The sequence below is a fragment of the Erpetoichthys calabaricus genome, chromosome 11, assembly GCF_900747795.2.
Source record: "Erpetoichthys calabaricus chromosome 11, fErpCal1.3, whole genome shotgun sequence".
NCBI classification, from domain to species: domain Eukaryota; kingdom Metazoa; phylum Chordata; class Cladistia; order Polypteriformes; family Polypteridae; genus Erpetoichthys; species Erpetoichthys calabaricus.
In genome coordinates, this window is record NC_041404.2 from 75,983,847 (window position 1) to 76,007,224 (window position 23,378).

A 23,378-nucleotide genomic window follows, 5' to 3' on the forward strand; every position below is an offset into this window, starting at 1 on the left:
TGACTAGCTTGCGATGCCTTGATTGGCGAAAGCATCTAAAAATGAAAGTGCAAACACAACATGAAAACAAAGTTATGGCACCATCCTTTTTCCTGCCAAAATAAGACAGATAAGCTTGTGTCCTCATAGCCATGCCCCTTTGAGCAAGCAGTGCCTTTTTTGCTAGTCAGAGGTTCATGAGGCCTGGAAGCGTCAGTGATCAGTGAAATATGTTAACAGCATTGTGTTAATAAACAAAAACATGGTGTTAGGTTTACTTTTGCAGAGGCTCAGTGTTTTTCTATACTTAGGTTCCCTGCTTATCTGTATTCAATTAATTCTTGCAATTCTGACCGCAGGCATACTCCATAACTTTTGTTTTTGCCCATTTTAGTAAAGGGTACCATGTTGCTGCTAGGTTATAATTGGTCTGCACAGAAACCTGAAACTGCTTTGCTAATTACAATTTATGTTTACTGCAAAAACGTTAGCATCTTGCTTTTGTTATCTTAGGTTTCAAAACATCAGTTCTTCTCCTGCTGCATTACATTTTTGCACCTACTGTTTTCCTATTTTCATGTCTGAAAAATGAAGATAATTTGCCTTAGAATTTCTTAATGCCTAACCAACAGTATAACACAAATTTCTCTGACAGAGGAACATGTCTTCTGAGATGATTACTAGAGCACACGATCAGTGATGTTACAGTACATTTGAATGTTTCAAGAATGATTTACCACTGATGGTGACTCACTTTCTGCTTTTTTGCGTATTGAATGTTGCCAGTTGTGAATACATCTACTATTCCAGTAAACCCACATCACCATCAGCTTTGAATGGCTAATGCATTTGACTGGGATCTGGTTCTTAGTACCCAAGGCCAACCAAAGGTAAACAGTTTCAGTACAAGTCTGAACCAAGCAAATTGGAACCTAGTCAGATAGGATTGCTCTGTGTTACTATGGTTTATCACAGTATGGCTGATAGACAATGGCTGAAACTGAAGAACAAATGGCTAATTATAAAAGAAATTTAAGTAATGGTGCAAATGGTTTGGGCAGCTATTTCCTATTCAGCAACCACTAACTTTTTATTTGCTGTGATACAAATTTAGAAATTCTTCTGCTGCTGTGTCTGTTGCTTTCTCTAATTCCACAGCTGCAACGCCATAGATGTAGAAATAACACAATTAACTCTTCTAGGTGCACTTTTCGTCTATAAAAGTAAGCTGCATTATAGGAGGAGGAAGAGTTTGAGAGCATACACTGATACAGCACGTTGCCACCCCCACCACACGACAAACCACCTCAGGATCCCAAATTAGGAGGCTGAGCCAAAAATAAAAGGTTACTGCCAAGCCTTAGCTGTAAATGGTGGAGAATAAAAGTCTATCATTATTCTGGGTATGATATATACAGGAAAGATTTGTGAAAGGAAAGATGTCAGTCAGAAACAGGCAAGGATGATGCAGAAAATCACTACTTATTAAGAAAGGAAACAAATAAATCAAGATCACAAAAACACAATCAAAGGAATTTATAACATTGTCCTTAATTATGAAGCTAGAAGCTTATAGTAATTGCAGGCCAAATGGTTTCAAGATTACATGACACTTGAATGGTAAACTTTTTTTTGTAAAGAAACAAAAATAAATCAAATAATTAGCATTCTTCAACAACAAAGAACAAGATAAATACAGCAGAACAAAGATTTAGTGGTCTTATTAACAAAAACTCAGGTACATGGAAAGAACATCTGGCAGACATTAACGCTGCATGTCTTTTGGAGTAAACTGCACATTGAGGCATGGTATCAAGCATTAGTTCATTTTTTCTATTCTTCTTTGCAACCCTGTGCCCGGTTCTTCAGAATTGACGACAAATACTAGTGAATTAGCTGCTTTCTACTTCTGCCATATATGATTAATTATGGTCAGTTGTAGTCTGTATGTTGGCTTGATCATTTCAGGACTTCATCTTTTCATTTTTAAACCACTTCATTGTAGTTATGTGCTTTGCATCTTTTTCCCATTGGCAAATTTTTTTTCTCAGGACCCTGATCTCTTGCACTTCCTGGAATCCATTTTTGTCTACTGTTTTCACGTGCCTTTCAAGTCCTAACATAAAGCACTCCATTCTACATAGGTTTACATTTACGCCATATTGTCTCCATTTCTTTATAAATGCCATGACCCAGCTGTCCAGAAGAGATAGCAACTAATATATTTCCTTTTTGATATTAAGGTTAAACATCTATCCAATGTATACCAAATTATTATAACACAAAGTAAATATCGATAAGAACTTCTACTGAACATTAAATACCAAACACTTGGCAGGTACCAAAACATTAAGTCAGACAAACTAACATTACAAACCAGACAGTCCTATTATCAAAGGGAGAACTCTAAAATTACAGACAGAGCATATACAAAGGTCAAAACAGTTGAAGCAAAGCAATGTGGCTTAACAGTATGACAACTGTGGGTTCGCTTCCCGGGTCCTCCCTGTGTGGAGAGCGTTTTGAGTAGTGAGAAAAGCGCTATATAAATGTAAAGAATTATTATTACTATTATTATAACTGCTAGAGCTGCCATCTTAAACTACAAGTGCTTTGTGAAATGAGGCACTTCAGCCACCTTTCCATGCTGGCTGTGTTAAACCAGTATAGGCATTACCCACCTTCTGCAATCAGATTTGTAACAACAGACAAAATGGTAGACATCTTTGCTAGTCATCTTACTGGTTAAACATACAGACATCAAGTTCATGGGTCAGTCAACTAGGCAAAAGAAACACAACTGGTGCCTTTAAATGTCAAATAGCTGGAAATGAGCAGTGACAAACATGGCCACCATTTCATCAGAACCACTTAATGGATAAAAAAAAAGCAATTGCCTTCAAATGACAGTCAGCTTGACACAACCAAAGATAAACGTACTAAACTAAAGACCACTGAAAGGCAACTTTGTGGATTCCTGCTCCTAAGAAAGAAGCAACCAATTAATTCTTTCTTTTTAAACAATTTGTTATCTTTCCTAATAAATCTTTCTTTGTTTACACTGCCTAAGTTTCCTAAGAATATGTTATTGGGAAACAATGGCTGGAATTCTACATTTGCTCTATTATTTTACTTTTTTTTTTTTTTAATATACATGGTATTTGAGACATAAACAATAGCAGATGAAAACCGAAAAACAGAAGAGTGGGCTACATCTGTAGGTGTATGCTGCTTCATTTTTACTGCTCCTGAAAGCTGAGCGAATCTCAATTTCCACTGAGTGAGCGAGCACGTGTACCCGGTGTTTCATCACTGCCTCACCTCCTCCTATGTGCACTTCTCACTTCACTGGCAAAAAACAACACTTAAGCAGCAGACCACATAAAGCCGTGTGGCTTGGACACAGTAGGTTCCCTATTTTAGTCTCTATCCAATATCTAGACATTTTTTTTAAAGATATGTAACCTTTGCAAAATAAAAAAAACAAATAAAAAAAACAACAGTCAAGCTGGTCATCACCATTGTCTTTTATCAGAAACAGCATATTTTACATATAACTACTGTGCCACTTTGCAGGCTTGACCCAGTAAACTTCCAGTTATGCTTAAATAATCCTTTACATTCCTAGGTATTAAATTTGATCTTGACCTAGGAAACTGCTGGGTTGTGCTTTCCAAGGATAATGATTCTGGACCTATTAACACGTCCACTAGGCAATTTAGGTGTAAATTCTTGGGATTGCCTTGAAGTATGAAACCTGCTTTTTATCTAAAGTTCCAGATTATTACCAGGCCTAACTGCTTTAAAGACCATTTGTGCTTACTTTCACTTTAGTGGTGAATCACTAAGAAAATATATGTACATTAATTTATAACTTCCTTTTTCTGTTATCAACAAGCAATTTATTTATTTATCATATGTGACTAATTGTGAAATAGTCTTGTGTGTTGTTCCATGTATTTTTGCTAAACTCAGCTGTGGGAAGCAGGTTACTAAGCAACAGAGTGAAGAAGGGCAATGCACTATTTCTATGGTTACGAGGGATGGCTGTTGCTATGGAATCCTCTTGATGGATTAGAAGCCCTGTTGCCTAGGTAACTAAAAAATCCCCTGCTGGTTCTAGGTTCAGATGGGAATTCTCTCTGTTTCTCTAATTTTCACCCATTTCTCTTGCAGTAATACTCTGTCATCTTTACAGCCTTCACTGTAAAGCATTCTTCTTCACATCCATATCATTTTCTTTCTCCGGTCCTCCCTCCCTGTCACTCTGCCAGTTTCCCTTCCTCTCTGCTGGAGCTCCTCCTTTTCTGTTAGATTAATATTTCATCCCATTGCAAAGTGGTTCCCCCGTGTCTTAAAAAAGCTATTAAAATATTCAGAATAAGAAAAGGAAAGAAAAATCAATTTGACATACTTTTTTTTGCATTATTTAAAATCTAGGCTGGCACGCATCCTACAAGGAATGCTATTAGGATGCTGTTATATGTAGGTCAATCCAAAAGACAAACCACAAAGAAAGAAAGAAAGAAAGAAAGAAAGAAAGAAAGAAAGAAAGAAAGAAAGAAAGAAAGAAAGAAAGAAAGAAAGAAAGAAAGAAAGAAAGAAAGAAAGAAAGAAATCATGCAGGCATTACATTTTGTTTTAGGGTGTCTCACTACCTTACTCCTGGATGCTCGAAGATGCTGCTTAAACATAGAGGTTTGTGAGCCACCTAACACACACACACTTCTGGCTGAGGCTCTGGGTTGCTGCTACACTGTCGGCGGTGAGCACACAGCTCTGAAGATAGCAGGATGGATACTTCTGGATAGGAAATAGTTTGGCTGTCTTGCTTTTTTAAGAGCAGGAAGGGAAAGACAGCTTCCTCTGCTTCCTGCTCTATGTCATGCATCAAATACAATGCTAAAAACTGACTGAAGGAAATATGTCTAGTTTTCTTAACTCTTTCTTGCTAGGCCATCAATTTAACAGGAAAAAAACAAACGAAAATAACCTGTGTATATGCTATTTTGACCCTGCTTTCCACAGACTGTGTTCAAGCAAGAGCTCAAAGTGCAACACACTGTCTCTTTAAACGGGCATGTTATTCTGCTGTATTGAATTGTTGGCTTGTTCATTTTAAGCACACTCAGACACTAAGGGTGATGGAAGCAACATTTTCTTCAACAGTCTACAGCTCACATTCAATGAATTGAAATGCATGTACACATAACAAGGTACTGTGAAGGATGTACAAGTGGAATACTTAAAAAAAACTGACCTCTGAAAACACTTCCACAGGATACAGATACTCCATAAAGGAAATGTACATCATTTCCTAATCCATTTTACATATTTGGTGTGAGCGTGCTCAACAGCACATCAAATGAATGTAAAACATAGCATGTGTTCCATCCATACATGTGTTTTGTATACTTATCTACACAAAACAACAATATCTACAGTAACCACTTCCGCTTGTGTTGTGGTCAGATCACCAAGTCAACTCCACTAACTGCAACTCACTGCTTTCATACAATATTCCTCTAACTTCAGCAGTCATGTTATGATTAACTCAATGTGGATCTGGAGAGCTCAGGCTGGTAAGATGTGGTTGTTCCTTTCCACCTTGTCAGCCCTGACCACAGCCACCCTACTAGTGAAGTGTGCTTACTGTATGTCATCCTTTAGCTAAATCTTAGGAAGACTAGACAAGCAATTTTTATACACTGCGGGCATTTGTCTGTAATAACTAAGAAAGTTTTATTAAGTTTCATGGCAAAACAATAAATGAAAGAAGAAAGGATTTTATGCTTATTATCCAAAAGAAATGTGTTGATAGAGAAAACTGTTTATCAATATAATATCAGGAGTTAAATATATAAGCATGAATCTCACCAAAGTAAGACTGCAGTCCTGAAAGATTAGCTGACCAACCCACATGAGCTAAAGGGAGACAGTAAACCAGTATGAACCACATTCCAGTCTGCATTTCTCTGGAGCTGTTTTCCTTGTAGAAGACACTACCTGTTTATCTGCACAACTTCATTTATGCTTGATGTCACAATCTATTAAACCTCAGAGGCATGTATTTAAAGCATTTACTCCTGAAGGCCAAATCTCTATCAGGTAATTATCAAACACTAGGACATTCTCATGTGATGCAAATGTAGAATCAAAGGTAACTGAAATTAAAAGACAAAAGAAAGACATGGAGAAGGTATCAGAAACCTGTGCACTAAAAATTGACAGCACCTAGAATTTGTAAGACATACAATCTATGTACATGCATTCTCAAAACAACTTAATGGAGTTCAGAGTGGTGGGGAGTTGGAACCTATCCTGGCAGCAATCGATGCAAGGTAGAAAACAACCTTGAACAGGACGCCAGTCCAGGGCATGTACATGCACACACCCATGCCTGGGCCAATTTAGCATTACTAGTTGATATGTAGGAGTAAAGCACCATGTAGACATGAGAAGAACATGCAAATTCCACACAGAAAATGTCCTGGTACAGAAATGCTAAATGATGGATCCATGAGGCAGAAGTTCTAAGCACTTCTCTCCCATACTACTGTACATCAGCCAACAGTAAATCTAAATTTATGAGCAGCATGTGCTATATTGCTTTACTATCACTAAACATTTTTAGACAGTTTTCTCAGTACTCATCTACAAAAAGGCTCAAACTACACAAAAGGTCCCCTCTGTGTGAAAAAAGCTTTGAGTAGTGAGAAAAGCGCTATATAAATGTAAAGAATTATTATTATTAAAGCATGGCTGTTGTTAAAATATATCTCCACCCATTAAAATATCCGGTCCAGTATGCATCTGAAACAGAAACAAAGCACCATAAGAACATGACTACTCTACTCACTCATTCACTCCCTCCCTCCCTCTCTCCCTCCCTCCATCCTGTCCACTTGTCCTGGGTGAGTGTTGCGCTGACAGCTGAACCAAACAGACCAACCCATACTTTGGAAATGTCTCCAGGGACCCATAGGGAACTCCCAGGTACTCTAAAGCCACCATAAAATTATAATCTCTCTGGTGTGTCCTGGTTCATTTCCCTGTAGGCACAAAGCCAAAGGAGAAGAATCTTGCATGTGTGGGACTTAATGTACTGCAATCTAATTCACTTTTTTTAAGTTAAGATTCCCCATAACAGAATACCTACTATGTAGTGATATGCAGCCTTTAATGACTTATGTTTATATTTTAATCTTGTTATCTCATGTTTTGTTTTTCTGTCAGTTTTTTTTAAGCATTTTTAGTGTATTGCGTATGGGCAATGATAGATTTAAACCATTAGAGTGGATAATTCCACCTATGAATCAGTCACTTTTTACTGGGCTCTCAGAAGTTCCCCAAGTTACTTACAATTCTTCACATCCAAACTATTTTGTCTACTTGCACTCTCTTAATGGCTGAATTGCGTGCTTCTACAACCTGGACATGAGAGAGACTAGATGCCCATATAAAGGTTACATTCACTCAGCATTACCTCTGACACAGTGTTACTACCAACAGTGAGAAAAGTGCTATATAAATGTAATCATTTTTTTTTTTTTATCAGGAAAGACATATTAGCCAGCATTGACATTTACCACCCATAAAAATCAGTTTCTGACACACATTATTCTTGAAATAGTCACACCTGAAGCACCCCTTTCATGGAGAATTTTTATCTCAACCTTGTAACCTCTGGAACACAACATGGAAATATAATCTCTGACATACTTGAGCCTGTCTCTTTAGGAACCAGAGACAGATACAAATTACCTTTAGACTTTTTAGTTATACATCAATGGCATGCAGTTTCAGCATGTAGATATTAGCCCAGGGACTTGACACTGCAGGGTATATGGTAAAAAGCTCTACCAATTTACAATTATCTTGGATCTCATTATCCTTAAAGGCATAAGCCATGGCACATGGGAAATAATCATTGTTGTTACCTACACTAATGGTCAACAACAACAGCTCAAATGGTCACCAAGAAAGTAATTAGTCCCCTGCCCTCCCAACCTTTGAAAAAGGAAGTGATGTCATTTATTTACCCGGCAGAGGATAACTTGCGCAGGAGGATCCATAAGAAGTAGCAGCTGCAGTGGAAATTCTGAAAAAATGACCAGATTCCCACCATCCTGAAGCCATGGGCCTTCAAGCTTTTCTCTTCCTTATGCCAAGTATTCTTTTTTTTCTCTTACAAATTCCTGATTGCTGCCAATTCACACTACATTGTATCAAGATGTCTTCGTTCAGCCCTCCACTCCTCCAGTCTCTCCCCAGGCAACACTGACATGTTCATGGTATTAAGAAATCAGACAAGTAACCAGCTCTCTGTCACACTTTCGCATTAGCCGGTCATTCCGTTCCCTGAATCAGAGCACTTCCTTGTACCCAACAGGTTTATGCAGTTTGTGTGTGTGTGCTCTTTAAAAGCACACACACACGCTCCTGTGCGTGCTCATGCTCATACAGAGAGAGCTACAGTCCCAAGCACACCCTCCTCCCCTTCTAGTTCACACCAGTACAGGTGCTTTCTGAGCACAGATTCCCTCCCTCTCTCCACCTCTCTCTTTCTCTCTCTCTCTCTCTGTACTTCTTTCACTCTCCCTTGAGAAATGTCCTCTATCACAAAACCATCTTGTAGCAGTTTAACTCCTTGCCCACTGTGAAAAAAAAATGACAGAAATTCCAGTTTTGCATGTTGTTCTGACAACCTGCCGATCCTCAATCACTCATCCAAGCCTTATAATCTTTTATTAATTTCCCAGAGCCACATGTCTGCTCCCATGGGCCTATGTAAATTAAGCTAGTCAGCCTCCTCATTGTATTCTAAAATGCTTTACCCTGCAGACTGCATTACACACCCACTGAATGAATGCCCATGTTTTTATGGCTGTGTGTATTTCAAAGGCACGTGCCAGTGGTGACACCCTAAATAATTTCATGTTTATACAATCTACGATCTAATACTAATACAAGTCTCAGAACTGCATGTGACCACTCTAATTCATTTGATTACACAGTGCAATCTGGATTATAAAGTGTCACAGGTCTTGGAGAATGGCCTTGGAGTCTGTGCATGCTGCTGTCTATGCAGTTTATATGTGTCCTGTGTTTGTTTTTTTTTTGAACGTGTGTCCCAGTTTTCCTCTCACATCCTAAAAACAGTGTTTTACCAAGAAGAGCGACTCTCTTTAAAAAAGGAGTATGTCATTTGTTTATTTGTCTTAGTGGCAAAAAAATGAATATGCAAACCAGAAACAAGATTAAGCTTTAAGAATGACCGGGCAAACTTTTTGTGATGAGAAAAACCAATAATCATATCCAAGTCAGTGTTTTAATCAGGAACTTAAACCACTTTATCAAACAAAATCTTCAAGTCTTTCTTGACAGAATTGTCATTTATTTGCTAAGGGAGTGAAAGAGCAGAACTATTACAGTGGGTCTTAAACTTATCCCTGGGCATGCCATGATTGCAAGTTTGTGTTTGTTGTTTCACAGTCAGTCAGACATTTTACATCAAATGGATCTAATTTTAAAAAAATGTGGCTTTTTTTATTCTTCTCTTATTATGTAGCGGGAGCTTCATAAGAAATTTAAAAATATTCACATTTGGCTATAGTTTTAAATTCATAACTCTCTTTTATCATTTTTCTATTAATGCACCTTTTTTGTGTATCCTGGACTCGTTAAATGTTGCCCTATTGGATCTTCCCATCACTGAACCCCTGATCTTTCAATAGTACCTAAAGGGCTTCATGCTGTCTGCCTCAAAATGGAAGCCTGGTTCCATTCCTACCAGTTAGGGACAAGGTGCTTCCATTTTAACTACTGGTCAAAGGCATCCTGCCATTTTTAAACGTGCAACATTTTCTTGCAGCTAACTGCCGACATCCAACCATTTGTGTCTTCAGACATCAGGCAACCCTGGTTTCTCTTGAGTCACCTGCTCTCTATTTGTTTTCTGCGATCATGAACTGTTTTGTTTCTCTTTTTCTTCCTTGCAAGGGTGGGCCTGGCTGTTTTGCACTAGAATGTTGACTGCCATACTTCTCCACTACCACAGTGGGGTTTCATTCTCTTTTAGCACCCGTTGAGGCTGAATGTCACTGTCCTGTGCCACTTTTTCCTCACTACCCACCTCTTTCACCACTGCACAATCCAACCCTTCTATATATACTGTGTCCTTGGTTTTATTTGTTAAGCAGGCTTTTTGCTTAATTGTTCCACTTTAAACTCACTAAAACACATGGTAAACATTTTGGTCTTGTTTTCTTTATTAGCTTTAGAAGTTCCGCTCATCCTATGCTTTTGCATAAATCAAACTTAAATAAAGGCAATCTACAAACCCACACAATTACACCTAAGCTGTCTTCATTACGTGCAAGCACTTAACAAAACCAGTGCAATACAGAAAGCCTATCATGAATATTGAACAAGCTGACTTGTCAAAGTGGTCACTGGTATATGAAAACAGCCCTTTGCCAGCAGAGCCTTCTTCAGAGTAGTCATATATAAGGACTGTCAACGGATCGAGCAGACTAAACAAAGAGCATATGATTCTTATGGACACTAAAAGTAAAAATGTACCATGAAAATTGCTTTTAACTAAGATAGTACTTTTCAAAAATGACAAGAACTTACATTAAGAGTGGACCCTTTTATTAAAAAGTCATGTAATTCATTTCAACCCCTCAAAAACAAGCGAATATTGTTAGTTGAGTCGAATGAACATATAAATTCATCAAACCTGAAATAGTCCTTACAGTAGGGTTACTTAATGTGCAAAACTGGTTTTCTTATACTAACTGCGCTATGTTGTTCAATTAAATTTATTCCACTTGCACAAAAAATGTAATAATCATAAGTCAATTACAACAGTCATTTTATAATCATAAATACAGAAGTAAGAAATAACAACATGAGTAGTGTTTAATTTTTCAGGCTAAACAGCACATCTATTCATTGTAACATAAGTGAACACTTGCTTTGACAAACATGTATTCCAGTTTGCCCAGTATATTTAGTAGTGGCCCTGTAACATAGTACCCGCAATGCATAATTAGTGATTAGAGTGATCTCTTGTGTTGCACATAATCTTTTGTCCTCCATGAATCACAGGAATTAGCACTGGCAATTTGAATTGCCTTGTACAAGAGAAAATGGTAACAGTGCCTATGTGTATTAGTAGCTTTGTAATCTTCAGTCAGCTACTGTAAATTATCTCAGGCACAATGGTCACATATATGAGAGGGCATGTAATCCATTGTGGCCTACATAATTCATTCATCAATTCATTGTCTGTAATCCAGGCTACTTCCATAATCAAAGAAATCAGAGTGGTCACTTGCAGGAAGGTTATATAATCTGGACTGTACTATATAACCACAGGATTACAGTGGTCACTAGCTTTAGTGGACATGTGAACGAGTGCCATGCATAATTACAGAAATGGCAAATGACAATCCACTGTAATCTTCAATACCACTAAAATGACAGTGTCTTTCTGATCATCATGCTACCCTCACAGCATAAATTTACAAAACCTGCTTTACATAGTTTACAGTAATGTGAGGGACTTTACCTTTCTTGGCTGCATCAGACACATGGCAGGCACCAGCAAAGGATGGATGACAGTGCATTGTGGAGGCTACTGACATACACACCTACATTCAAGCAATTTGGAATTTCCAGTGAACATAACACATAAATCAAAAGAATGTGGGAGAAAAACTGAAATACCCAGAAGAAAACCCAGGCAGACATGGGAGGAATATGTAGACTCCAATATACATTAAATTAGCTGGTACAGCAAGTGACCTGGAAGTTGTTTTGAACTCATGGGAGCTATTGTGACCACTGTACCTCTTTGTATGTGCAATGAAGTAATTATAACGAAAACTACATTATGCCAAGCACTAGCAGTGCTGCAAATATTGTGACAGTAATATGTTAAAGGTCTTAGGGCCTCATCTGTAACCACTTCATGTTTTTCAGTGCTATCTGATCGTGTGTGCTGGAAGTTGATTGCTGGTATGCTGGCTTTACAATTCACTGAAGAGTTTGCATTGGTCTCCATGCTTCATTTTATCCTTTTCCACATAGTAAAGAACAGTATCACATTAAGACAATAAAATGTAATGTTAAGAAAGAATAAAACAATAAATGAAAACAATCTCTGCAATCCTACTAAAGGGGCAGTTCTGGAACATATTTTTGGGACAGTTCTGTATCTTATATGTCATCTGAGTTACGGGTAAACTCAACGTAGAGAAAAGCCAAGCAAAATGACACCTTTCAAAATGCCATTTGAATAATGTTTTATCTTGAAACCGACAAAGGCAGAGTTTTAAGATCAGGAGAAAAAGACATAGTCAAACATTTGTGCCAAGGTCGTTATCAAAAAGACAATACCAATATTTTGTAAACACTCAATTCTATCCAGAGGTCAAACTCTAGAAACAAGGCTGAGAGTAATATTAACTAGAATGCACCAAAACAAAATAAATCACATATAAGGTTCTGTTAATCCAATCTCAGATAGATTGTCTGTACGCGATGGTTTATGTACTGTTGCATTGATCATTTCAGAGACTGCACACTCCCAGAGGATCATGGGAATGCTGTCATAGCAACAAAGCACGCTGAAGGATAGCGTTGCCCAAAAGGGTCACAGATAAAATACGAAGGATGTTCAAATACGTTTCCGTACTTTTTTTAACTCTATTTATTAAGAATTTCAAAAACAAATTACGTCAGTTTTCTACATATTTACCTTCCTTTGCAAAGCAATTTTCCCATACACTGAACACTCACAGACACAACCAGTTACTACTCCTCCCACCTTCACTGTTTGCAACGAAAATATAAAAGTGCTGAAACTTTTTGAATGTCCCTTGTATTTAAACAAACCGTCAATCATGATAAATAATGCTTGGGCAGTGCAGGAAATGAAAAACAAAAACAGAGACAAAGTTTAATATTTCAAAGCTGTGCCCTAAACAGAAGCCTCCTAGTCTGCCTAATCTGGTACTGTACTGTTTGCAGCTCAATTACCAGGGTAAGATGGCCAACAAACCTCATCCATATACTGAATAGTCACAAGCTTGTCTATATTATCTCTCTCTGTTATTATCAGCAGAGTGGTGGCCCGGAGGTTAGGGATCTGTGCGATCAGAAGGTTGCTGGTTTGAATCCTGCAAAAGCCAGAAGTGACTCTGCTCCAGTGGGCCTTTGAGCAAAGCCCTTAACCTGCAATTGCTTCGGCCTGGGTATGATGTTAATCTGCATCCAGCCCTGAAAGCAGGTCCTCCAATTTAAAAGGAAAACTTGGGGGTTGGTGGCAGGATTAGCATTCCAGCCTCCATAAAAAAAAAAACCTCACACTGTTCCAGGTGTTTCGTCGTGTGGAGGATGTAGCAGTGCGATATCAGTGCATGCTCCCAACCTCCTCCTCTGTTATTATGACCCTTGATCATCCCTTCTACTGCAGTACTGTATCTCTCTTTCCCTACCTGACTTCTTTCTCAAGTGTACTCCTCCTTGCTCTGTACATTTAGCTGCTGTCATGAGTTTACAGGAATTCTGCCTCTAGCTCCAACTTCTTTCTTTTCTTTATTCCTTACTTTTATTGTAATCTTTGATTTAATTATTGTATCTGTTTAAGTTGTTAATTGCTTATGCCCTTTCCGGTTAAGATTAGACCCAAAAGAAGCAAGACGTTCAATTTTGACTCATTTTCAGATGCTGCTACTGACTCTACCCTCAGTTCTTTCCTTCTTTCCTGAGGAATTGGCTCTTTGTCTTTCTAGTTTTGGTTTGTGATCTTGTTTATCAGGTTTAAAAATTATGAATAATGTATTTGTCTCTTGGACATCAGGTTTAGATTTGGTTTTTATATTTTTGTTTTGTATCTTCTGTTTCAGTCACACTTTATACGTCGCATATATTTGTGAAATTCCAGTCTGGCTTCCGCAATGGTCATAGTACTGATGCAGCACTATCTATCTAAATGACATTCTGATATTTTCTGAGGAAGGAAATTCCACTGTAATTATGTTGTTAGACTGAAGTGCAGCGTTTTGACACTATTGACCATTCTATTTTACTACATAGATTGGAAAATGACATTGGGCTTACAGGCAATGTCCTTGCTTGGTTTATCCGATACTTATAGAAATGCGCTGGCAGTACTCCATCATTATACATAAAAGAGAGATATGCTATCCCACAAGGCTCAGTACTGGGATCTTTACTGTTTTCACTTTACATGCTTCCACTGGGATCTATCATTAGAAAGCATAATGTTAATTTTCACTCATATGTAGATGACACCCAGTTAGTTATACCTCTCTTTTAGCTCAAATTACGTTTCTCCAATGCTGTCCTTAATTAGGTGTATTAGTGAATTAAAGGAGTGGATGGAAGATATCTGCTTGTCTTTGAACACAGATAAAACAGATGTCAATAATTGGAGGGAATGATGCTGATCGCAATAATATTTTGTCATCATTTACTCAGCTGGAATCACCATTAGTTTTACTGAATCGGCCCACAATCTAGGTGTTATATTTGACTATATACAACATGTCATTAAAAGTGCACATCACAAAACTGTCCAAAACATACTTCTTCCATCTTTAAAATGTTTGGAAATTAAGGCATTTACTAACTATGTGCAATACTGAGAAATTAATTCATGCATTTATTGCTAGTAGGATTACTACTGCATCTTTGTTGATAGTCATTAGCACTAAAGCATAAGTAATTATGATAGTTATAATTTGTTACTAATGCTCGCCTATTCTGTTTCTCTTCTCCATACTCAAATGTGGTACTTGGTGCCACTGCTCTAATGCCAAGATGCTTGCCTGCCTATGGAAAAGCCATCTTAGATAAAGGAGCACTGGAATCATGGGATAGAAGGGTCCTTTCATCAGATTGCTCAGCCGTGGAATGACCAGAATTGGGGAGGCAGCTTGTTGGTCAAGGTCTCCAGGACTCTGAACAACTCTGCATCCTCATATGTGATATAATCTACTCTTGCATTTTGCTTTGTACTTATACTCTTACTATTATACCATTGTGTTGTATTCCTAAGGTGGCAATGATAGATTGGCCATCTAAATCTGTGAAGAGGATTAGTTGTGTTCTCTGTATTATATTGCATTTACCCCATTTTTGACACCCAGTGCGTACCCAACCTACCTGGAAAGGAGTCTCTCTCTGAATTGCCTTTCCCAAGAATTTTCCATTTTTTCATACACGGGTTTTTTTTGGTAGTTTTAGGTAGTCAAGGCTGGGGGCCTGTCAAAAAACAGCGCCTGTTAAAGCCCACTGCCGCATTCCTTGTGTGATTCTGGGCTATAAAAATATTGATTGTTATCGTTGTTGCTTGTTCTGGATTTTTCTGTTTTTGGTTCTCATTCCTTGTTTTTCTAGTTTTATTATTTTAAATTGCCCGAGTGTGTTCATTAGAATTTACTGCCCTTTCTTCTCTGTGTTTAGTGTCTTTGTTTTTTTTTTCTTTTGTTAATTTCCTGCACGAGTTTTCTAAAATAAATATATTAGTTTATTTACATAGTTCTTGTTCTAGTTTTCTTTACGAATATTTAATTTTATGTCTTTGTATTTTTTTTAATAAATTAGAAGTAATATATTATTAATTACTCACTTGGACGTGTTTCTAGGGGTTACAAATTTTTTTGAGTTGAGTTTTTGTATATTTGCCTTTGTCTGTGGGTTACACTAGTTAAACTCAGACAAGCATGCCTTACTTCCTTTTTTTTGAATAAAGCATTTGAAATATTCCTCTATTCATAACAATCTTTAAGTTTTAAGAGAACACCTGGCAAATATAATAGCAGAAGGCTAGTATTAGTTCTGCCTGAACAGGTGAACTAGACTTAAAACATTAGAGCCTCTTAGCTTTTTGATCGATTGTTTCAAAGTTTAAGGAAATAAAAAATGTTTACTCACTCAAGTCAATTTTGTCACAAGCTGCTTTGTGAAGATGACAAAGCCACATCTATATCACAAGTCTCACTCTGCCCTTTATCATAATTTAGCCATTCCTAATCACCATAGTGAGCAAATACAGTTAAGAATGAAAGCATCTGAAGTTTCACCATGTTTTATTTTATGAAGCTACTTTTGTTTTATTTAAACAAACCAAGTAAATGAGGAAGCCAAAATAACTGTCACTAGAGCCTAAGCATAACTAAAAAGAGGATCCCAGTCATTTCAAGACCACCTGCACATAAATGAATAGTGAAATGGGTCTACTATAAGGGCTAGAAAAGTTTGAACCAGGAAATGTGAAAAATCTGTAGGTATTCAAAAATGAGCACGGAGTGCCTACTTATAAGAAATAGATCCAACTTTCTTTAAGATGGTGTTTGGACTAATATATCATAGAGCTAGTGTGCAAATCAACTGAAAAGCATAACTATTTTTCACTGTAATCTTGATTAATATATGATAACTAATATATGATATGGATGAAGCCCACCATCCTTTTTCTCCATAACACAAATTCAGCCCCCAGTAGACTATTACACAGTTGGATAAATTCATTATTAAAATTTACTTTAATATATTCGTCCATTGCTTGTTTTACTGGTCATGTATGATAGTACATGAATTTAACCCTTGGGCAGTGGAGTCCCTGGAGAACTCAATTACACAGTCACAGGGTCAATTAGGAGGTAATTTACTAGGCCTTTGTTCACTACATACATCTTGAAAGTCTTCATAATAAGAAGGCAATATATTTATAGACTCAAATGGCCAACATGGGTAATACAGACTGATAGTACAGTAGTATATCAACCTTGGTGACTTTAGCAGCCTGCTCTATTAATTATATGTAAATATTTACAATCACCTTGGGGATAAACTTTGTAACTATTCTAACTCTGGAGGGTCATGAGAAATCATGCAGTGAAGGACAAACAAGTGTGTGGTTTAATTCAGAGTTGCTGGTGTAGATTATCTTACATTGCTTGCATAATGAAGACACATACATAAACATCCACACTTAAAACAGAAAAAGGAGTTCACTGACTCAAAACCAAGAGCCCCCAACCCTGCTTCATAAGCACAGCCAGCCAATCCATTAGGCAACATAGGTGTGGTAGTGCACCACCTCTACATCTACTCCCTGAGAAGTGACCGGACACAGAGTCTCTTTGGTGCAGTGAAAGTCAATAACCAGTTCCTTAGTTTTGCTCATGTTAAGATGCAGACAATTCTCTTTGCTCCAAGAGACAAAGTTCTAAAACCAACCCCTATACTCTGTCTCATCCCCCTTATCAATACACCCCATAAGTGCAGAGTCATTTGACTACACACAAGCCAAACAAGATATGACTACCAGTAAATGGCTAGGCAGGGCAGCAAAAATAAAAAAAAATTGTGCTCACACATGATAAAATAGGCATAATGTAGTGAAGTTTATGCATCTAAAAAGAAGAGCTGACATTGGGGACAATATGAACACATTTACTTAAAGATGTTCTTTTTTACAGGACCATTCAAGTAAGACAGATTAGTTGTGGTGGACTTGTAGAAAGCTGTGAAATTTTACCTAACAGTCAGATGGCAAGAATGGACAGATATCTTCATAAAACATGCAGAATCCTGTAATTTATGAAAGGCAAACAGCCTTACAGTTACTAAAGTAGGTCCTGGGTCTCAAGGGTGCTGGGATACTTTAGGAAACTAAATGAAGGGACAACCCCAGGGTTTTGTGAGGGCACCCTGCAAGTAACTCCAGAGCAGAGTTTGCAAGCTGCTCCCTGCCAGTGGCCTTTGACAGGGAAGGTGATTTGGGGCAAAGGCCCAACTGGCATTATGTCCAGAGTACGGAGCCAGACAAAGAAAGATGCTGGACTTCTGTAGTCAGGTCCAAGGTAAAGCTAGGGACTGCTGTTTGGTCTATTTATTTGTTACTTTGTGTTCTTCTTTTAATCATCCAATTGTTGCATGTTCTGGTTAAATAAATTGCTTTTTTAAATATAAATATTCACGCTAACACACCATCACAAAGCAAAAGAATCAAGTATTAAGAATGAAGTTAAGAACTCCTGCTCTATCCATAGGTATTATCAAGTAATAATTATTATTTTTTTTTTTTTAATTTTATTGATTTAATTGAAATCACCCAACATTCCCTACAAATAGATCATTTTTTACATAAATAGGATCGAAAACAAATCAGCCTCCACCTATTATTATTTCTTAATGCACTTTTCAATGAGTTTAAGTTTTTCCCAGGACGACATAATTAATTAGTGTGATAAAACAAAATCATTTTTAGCTTAGATTTTTTTAACATTTTTGATTTGTTTATAATTGTACTACGCTGCTGACTTGTGTGTTTCATTTTCTACAGGCACTAAGACTTTGTGTGGTTGTTATTACATGTGTTAAGCAAGCAATGCATGTGATACACATGATATCATTACATCTGTGCTGTAAAATATGGCTGCAATCACTGGTGTGCCAAATTTACATAATTCAAGGAAAGACCTTATCAAAAACTGTTAGGGAAAGACTAGTTTTGAACTTTTCTCCTTGAAATTTTTGTGAAAATTCTTTAACTTCTGAGTAATGACCCTGGCTAAAGACCACAACAATTCTTTTGTTCTTCCTATAAAGAAGACCACCTTAGATCACTTCCACTCAATATCACTAATTATCTTCAATAAGACATACAAAATTAACTATGACAGTTCTTACTAAGCGGAGCAGTACAGTATATGTCAATAGACCCAAATTCCTAAGTTCTACACTATTACCATATTGCGTGTGTTTTCCTAGAATGGTTTATTTACACTGATTCCCTATGAGGGAAACTTAAATAACAATGCATACAAAGGAATTGTGTGCAATCATATTCAGTGGTGAAGAATTTCTTATCCTGATGATAGTGGAATCTTCCAGGATGACTACATCATCTACAAGGCACAAATGATTAAAGAAAAGACTGAAGTACAACAACAATGTAAAGAATATTCCAAGGTTTTTCCCAGACTCAATGTTGTATTTCTCTAAAAGTGTTCTTACACACTTACAGAATATATATAAAAGGGCAGTGAAGTTGCTACTTCAGCTCAATGCATCTGAAGATGACTGTTAACTTTGTTATATACCTTTATGCTAGTGCTCTGGGAAAATTACAAATAAAAGAAAGTTTGAATTAGTATAAGCCACCCTAATTCGGGGTGTTCATAAGATATGTAATGATTTACTTCATTAGGTAGAAATACATAATGATCAAAAATAGTTGCATCAAATATTTGAAATATTAAAATATGCTTGATTGTAATAGAAATTTGTATATTTCTCTCTCTGACAGAGGTCCATAGAGAGTTATTCATTTACAGGCAATTGCACATATTCACCGTGCTGTTAGGCACCCGCTGTTAGGCTGGGTCCTTGGAGGTTGCAACCTGGGTACTGATGCGCAACGAATATTAAAAGTCTTCCAGGGCAATCATTCCATTCCGAGATAAGGTTAAAAATAATAATAAAAATTCTATCACTTGGCTAGATTTGCTAAAAATCTTCATTTGTTTGTGCATCAACCTTTTTGCTTACATCCTTGACTTTGTTTTTTTTTTGCACTTTGTTTTGGTCTTAATGAACAATTTTCACAGTTGATTTCACATCCTTCTCTTGGTTATTCTAAATCTTGTGTACATAACAAGCTAAGTTTCCATCCAGTTTTTTGAGACGTTTTGTTATCGACAAACAGAATATACGTAAAAAAAATGTGCGAAATTTGCTGTCTCCAGCCTGTTTCCATCAAACTGGCTTTTTATCGATAAAATGGTATGCGTGATGACGTCATCCCCCCCCAAAACGAACTGTCGCATAAGTTTTGTTGTATTGCGAAAAAAATCTGCCCTTGAGCCGTTTACATACATAATTTTGTGTATGTCGCAAATTATCTACCTTTTGTTTTCCACGTTACACCCCCTCCACTAAACAAATAAACAAAGACATGGAGAGATTATTCAGACAGTTTTTTGAAATTTGCCAGCTTACTGTTATTTCAGTTTCACAAATAATTGGAATTGTACATAATATCCGAAGACGACAGCAGAATGAAGCAGTTGCTTGTCTGATAGCCCTAGAGCTCGAAGAAAGTACCCCAGTGCGACGAAACCCACGGGTATGGGAGAGACGACGGAATAAGACCTTCTGGGAGGAGGTGGTGGAGAGACACTTCACAGAAAATCTCTGGCTGCAACATTTTATAATGACACGGCCGACGTTTGAGATGTTGTGTGGATTCATCAATCCTGATGTTGCGCCCATCACAGGTTGCCACCGACCACCGGTTCCAACCCAAAAGCGGATTGCCATCGCCCTTTACAAGCTGGCAACCTGCGCCGAGTACTGTATAGAGTAGTTGGAGAAACTTTCGGGGTTAGTAAAACTACCGTCCATCGATGTGTATATGCTGTGTGCACCGCTATTAAAGAAAAATTAATGTGGCGTTATATCAGACTTCCGACTGTAGCGGAGGCCAATGAAATTGCATACCGCAATTCCTTGGTGCATCTTGTGCCACAGATTTACGGTGCGCTGGATGGCACGCATGTGCCTATTCTTCCCCCGACGGAAGGCTACCGCGATTACATTAATCGCAAAGGGTGGCCATCTATTGTTCTCCAGGCCCTTGTTGATGACAGGTGCATGATACGAGACATTTGCGTTGGCACTCCTGGAAGTGCCCATGATGCAGCTGTGTTTGCAGGATCGCATCTGTACAGGTGAGCCTACCTTTCAACATCCCTTCTCAGTGCGATAACAACTGAATTAGTACTGTAACCTGCTTCCCTTAAGGTTTTTAATTAAAACTGAAATTTGAATTAATACAAAATAATGACGTTTAATCAAAAAAAAAACTCTTCATCAGACCATGCGAACCGCTCCGCCATTCTCGTTTTGATTGCACGTGATGAAAATGTGACACATTTATTTGCGCTAAAGCCCTTTTTTCCAACAAAAAGTGTTTCCAATGTAGTTTTTGCGACATCTGAAGTATCGATATGGAATTTATGCGCTAAAGTTAAACGGAAAAATATTATGTCGACATGTACAACATTTTATCGATAATTAGCATTTCCATCAGCTATATTGGTAAAAAAATTTGAAGCGCTAAATATTTTTCCGCAAAAACTCCTTGGATGGAAACCTGGCTAATGACATGGCAAAAATGATGCCCCAAATGCTTATGTTTGAAATCGGTCATTTGTAACTTTCTGGGAGTGGCTCTTATAGGGCTAGGACCACCTGTAAAGAATCAAACATTAAAATTATTCACATATTTGTGATCTGCAACCTTGAAACAGCATAAAACAAACTTAAACATGCCCATACTACCATTTTTTTTGGACTTTGACCTCTCATATCCCATTAATGGGTGAACTCCTGGGGTCAGTTGATGTTGCATGTACAACTTCATATCTTTTTGATTCTGTTGGAAACACCTATTGGTTTACTCTTTATGTTAGAGTGTAACTACCTGTGCAAAATATCTAAAAATGAGGGATTATGTGGTCTAGAGGGCCAAAAATAGGCAGAGACCCCAAAAAGCTTGACACCATGCATAGCTAGACATCAAGGTGCATCGATTGGTATATCATATTAGGGGGTTTTCTCGTACTGGTGACTCATGAGGTGCTGGACCAACAAACCTGAAGTCACTTCAAAGCATTCATAATTAATTCTTATGAACACAATACAACAATTAAATGTTGATAAAAACATTGGTGTATGTCTGTCTGGAAGCACTACCTCCCAAAAATACAATATCAATACTCTTTACAAAACTCAAAAACAAAGTAACGTAACCTTTTGTTTTCCCACCACATCTATACATTCTTACATTTTGTACATTTATTCTCATAAAAGTGATGGTAGATAGCCATGTTCTCAAAACAAAGCAGGCAAATAACAAGACAAGCCACTGGTTCCTAGTTGCTCTGAATGCATTTTCTTAAAGGTCAGCAAATGACATCACAAGCAGAACATGTTTCTCTCCAACATACAGCTACATACTCGCACTTTTCCCATGAACAAGCATATCCTATGATATTTAGGAGTAAGAAATGTGCACAAAGTAAATTCATTGTTCTCTACCAATAAGCAGTGCAAGTATAAATTGTCCATACCAAAATGAAATGAGACTGCTAAAAAAAGATTTTGAATAAATAGAAGTTGTCTTCTCTATACAACGCTACTTTATACTGTAACCATTGTGAAAAATGACACATCAAATACGCCTTTTATTATCACAGTGTTGGAAAGTGGTGTTTGTCAGAAATACAAAGTAAGATACAAGTACTTTTTACTTTTCACAAGTACTACTACAGGCCAAAATATTGCAACCTTATACTGAAACATTGCATAGAAAGTCCATGCCTCCATAAGAAATAAAGGAAAATATTGCTATGGGGGACTGAATTTTAGTTAATTTACCCTTAATATATCTTAATGCATCTTTGAAATCCAAAATTCAAATATAATACAACGTACCAGTAAATAACAATTTTAAAACAAATAAAAGGTAACACATTATTGACTGTTAATAAAACAATTTCCTTAGCTTGGAGTAGACATTCAGTCTTGTTTATTATAACTATAGGCTACAAGTGGCTGAATTTTAACTGCAGCAGAAGCCATAAGCAGAATCAACTGAATTTTTATCATATCCTGAAATACTTCAAGTATATCTTATGGAGCTTCATCAATATCTAAATCAAGTAGTACTGAACCACTGTGGGGACCGCACTTAAATTTACACACACACACACACACACACACACACACAGTGCTAGATGTGATATCATTCAGTTTTATTCTTTGTATTTTTTACTGTGTAATGTTGTACAACTGCAGTTTATGTTTTTCTTTTTATATCAAAACTAAGGGGATTCGTCCCCTGCTTGCTTTGCTCGCTAGGAAGGTTTCTCTGTTTTGAATTTCAGCACAGACAAAATGATCTGCATCATCAGCAGTTAATCATTTTTTTTTGCAAAGTAACCAATAAATGCATGTGAGGTAAACCCCGTTTTTGAAATACTCTAACTTAAACTTCCAACGCCTTACAATATTTACATATTTCTGACATATCAACTATGTCCATATATTTGATCTCTATTCGCCTTTTCATTATTTCTCAGAGTAATAATTTCTCTTTGTTTGCACTAATGCAATGTTTACTTACTTTGTTTTGACACTTTCGTTTTTTTCTGCATTCATATTCTGTATCTTGCTCTGCATGTGTTTTGCGCCTTGTTTTTTTTTTGAGTCTTTTGAATTCCAGTTTTCATTATCTCTAACCTGCTCTGCATGTGTTTGGCCCCCTTGTTTTTTAACTTCTTTATGAC

At 37.2% G+C, this 23,378-nt stretch overlaps 1 protein-coding gene across 4 annotated transcripts in view; it reads right to left on the reverse strand.

The window, feature by feature from the left end:
* The window catches only part of iqsec2b (IQ motif and Sec7 domain ArfGEF 2b), a 398,254-nt gene that overhangs the window by 106,228 nt on the left and 268,648 nt on the right, over window positions 1–23,378 (reverse strand). The window contains exon 1 of one of the 4 annotated variants that reach the window (XM_028813377.2): window positions 8,022–8,375. The exons of the other annotated variants lie outside the window; for them this stretch is intronic. Within the exon in view, the coding sequence (XP_028669210.1) occupies window positions 8,022–8,107 (86 nt within the window). The 5' untranslated portion in view covers window positions 8,108–8,375. Of the gene's footprint in view, window positions 1–8,021; window positions 8,376–23,378 lie in introns of those variants that run through there. 4 annotated transcript variants of the gene reach the window in all.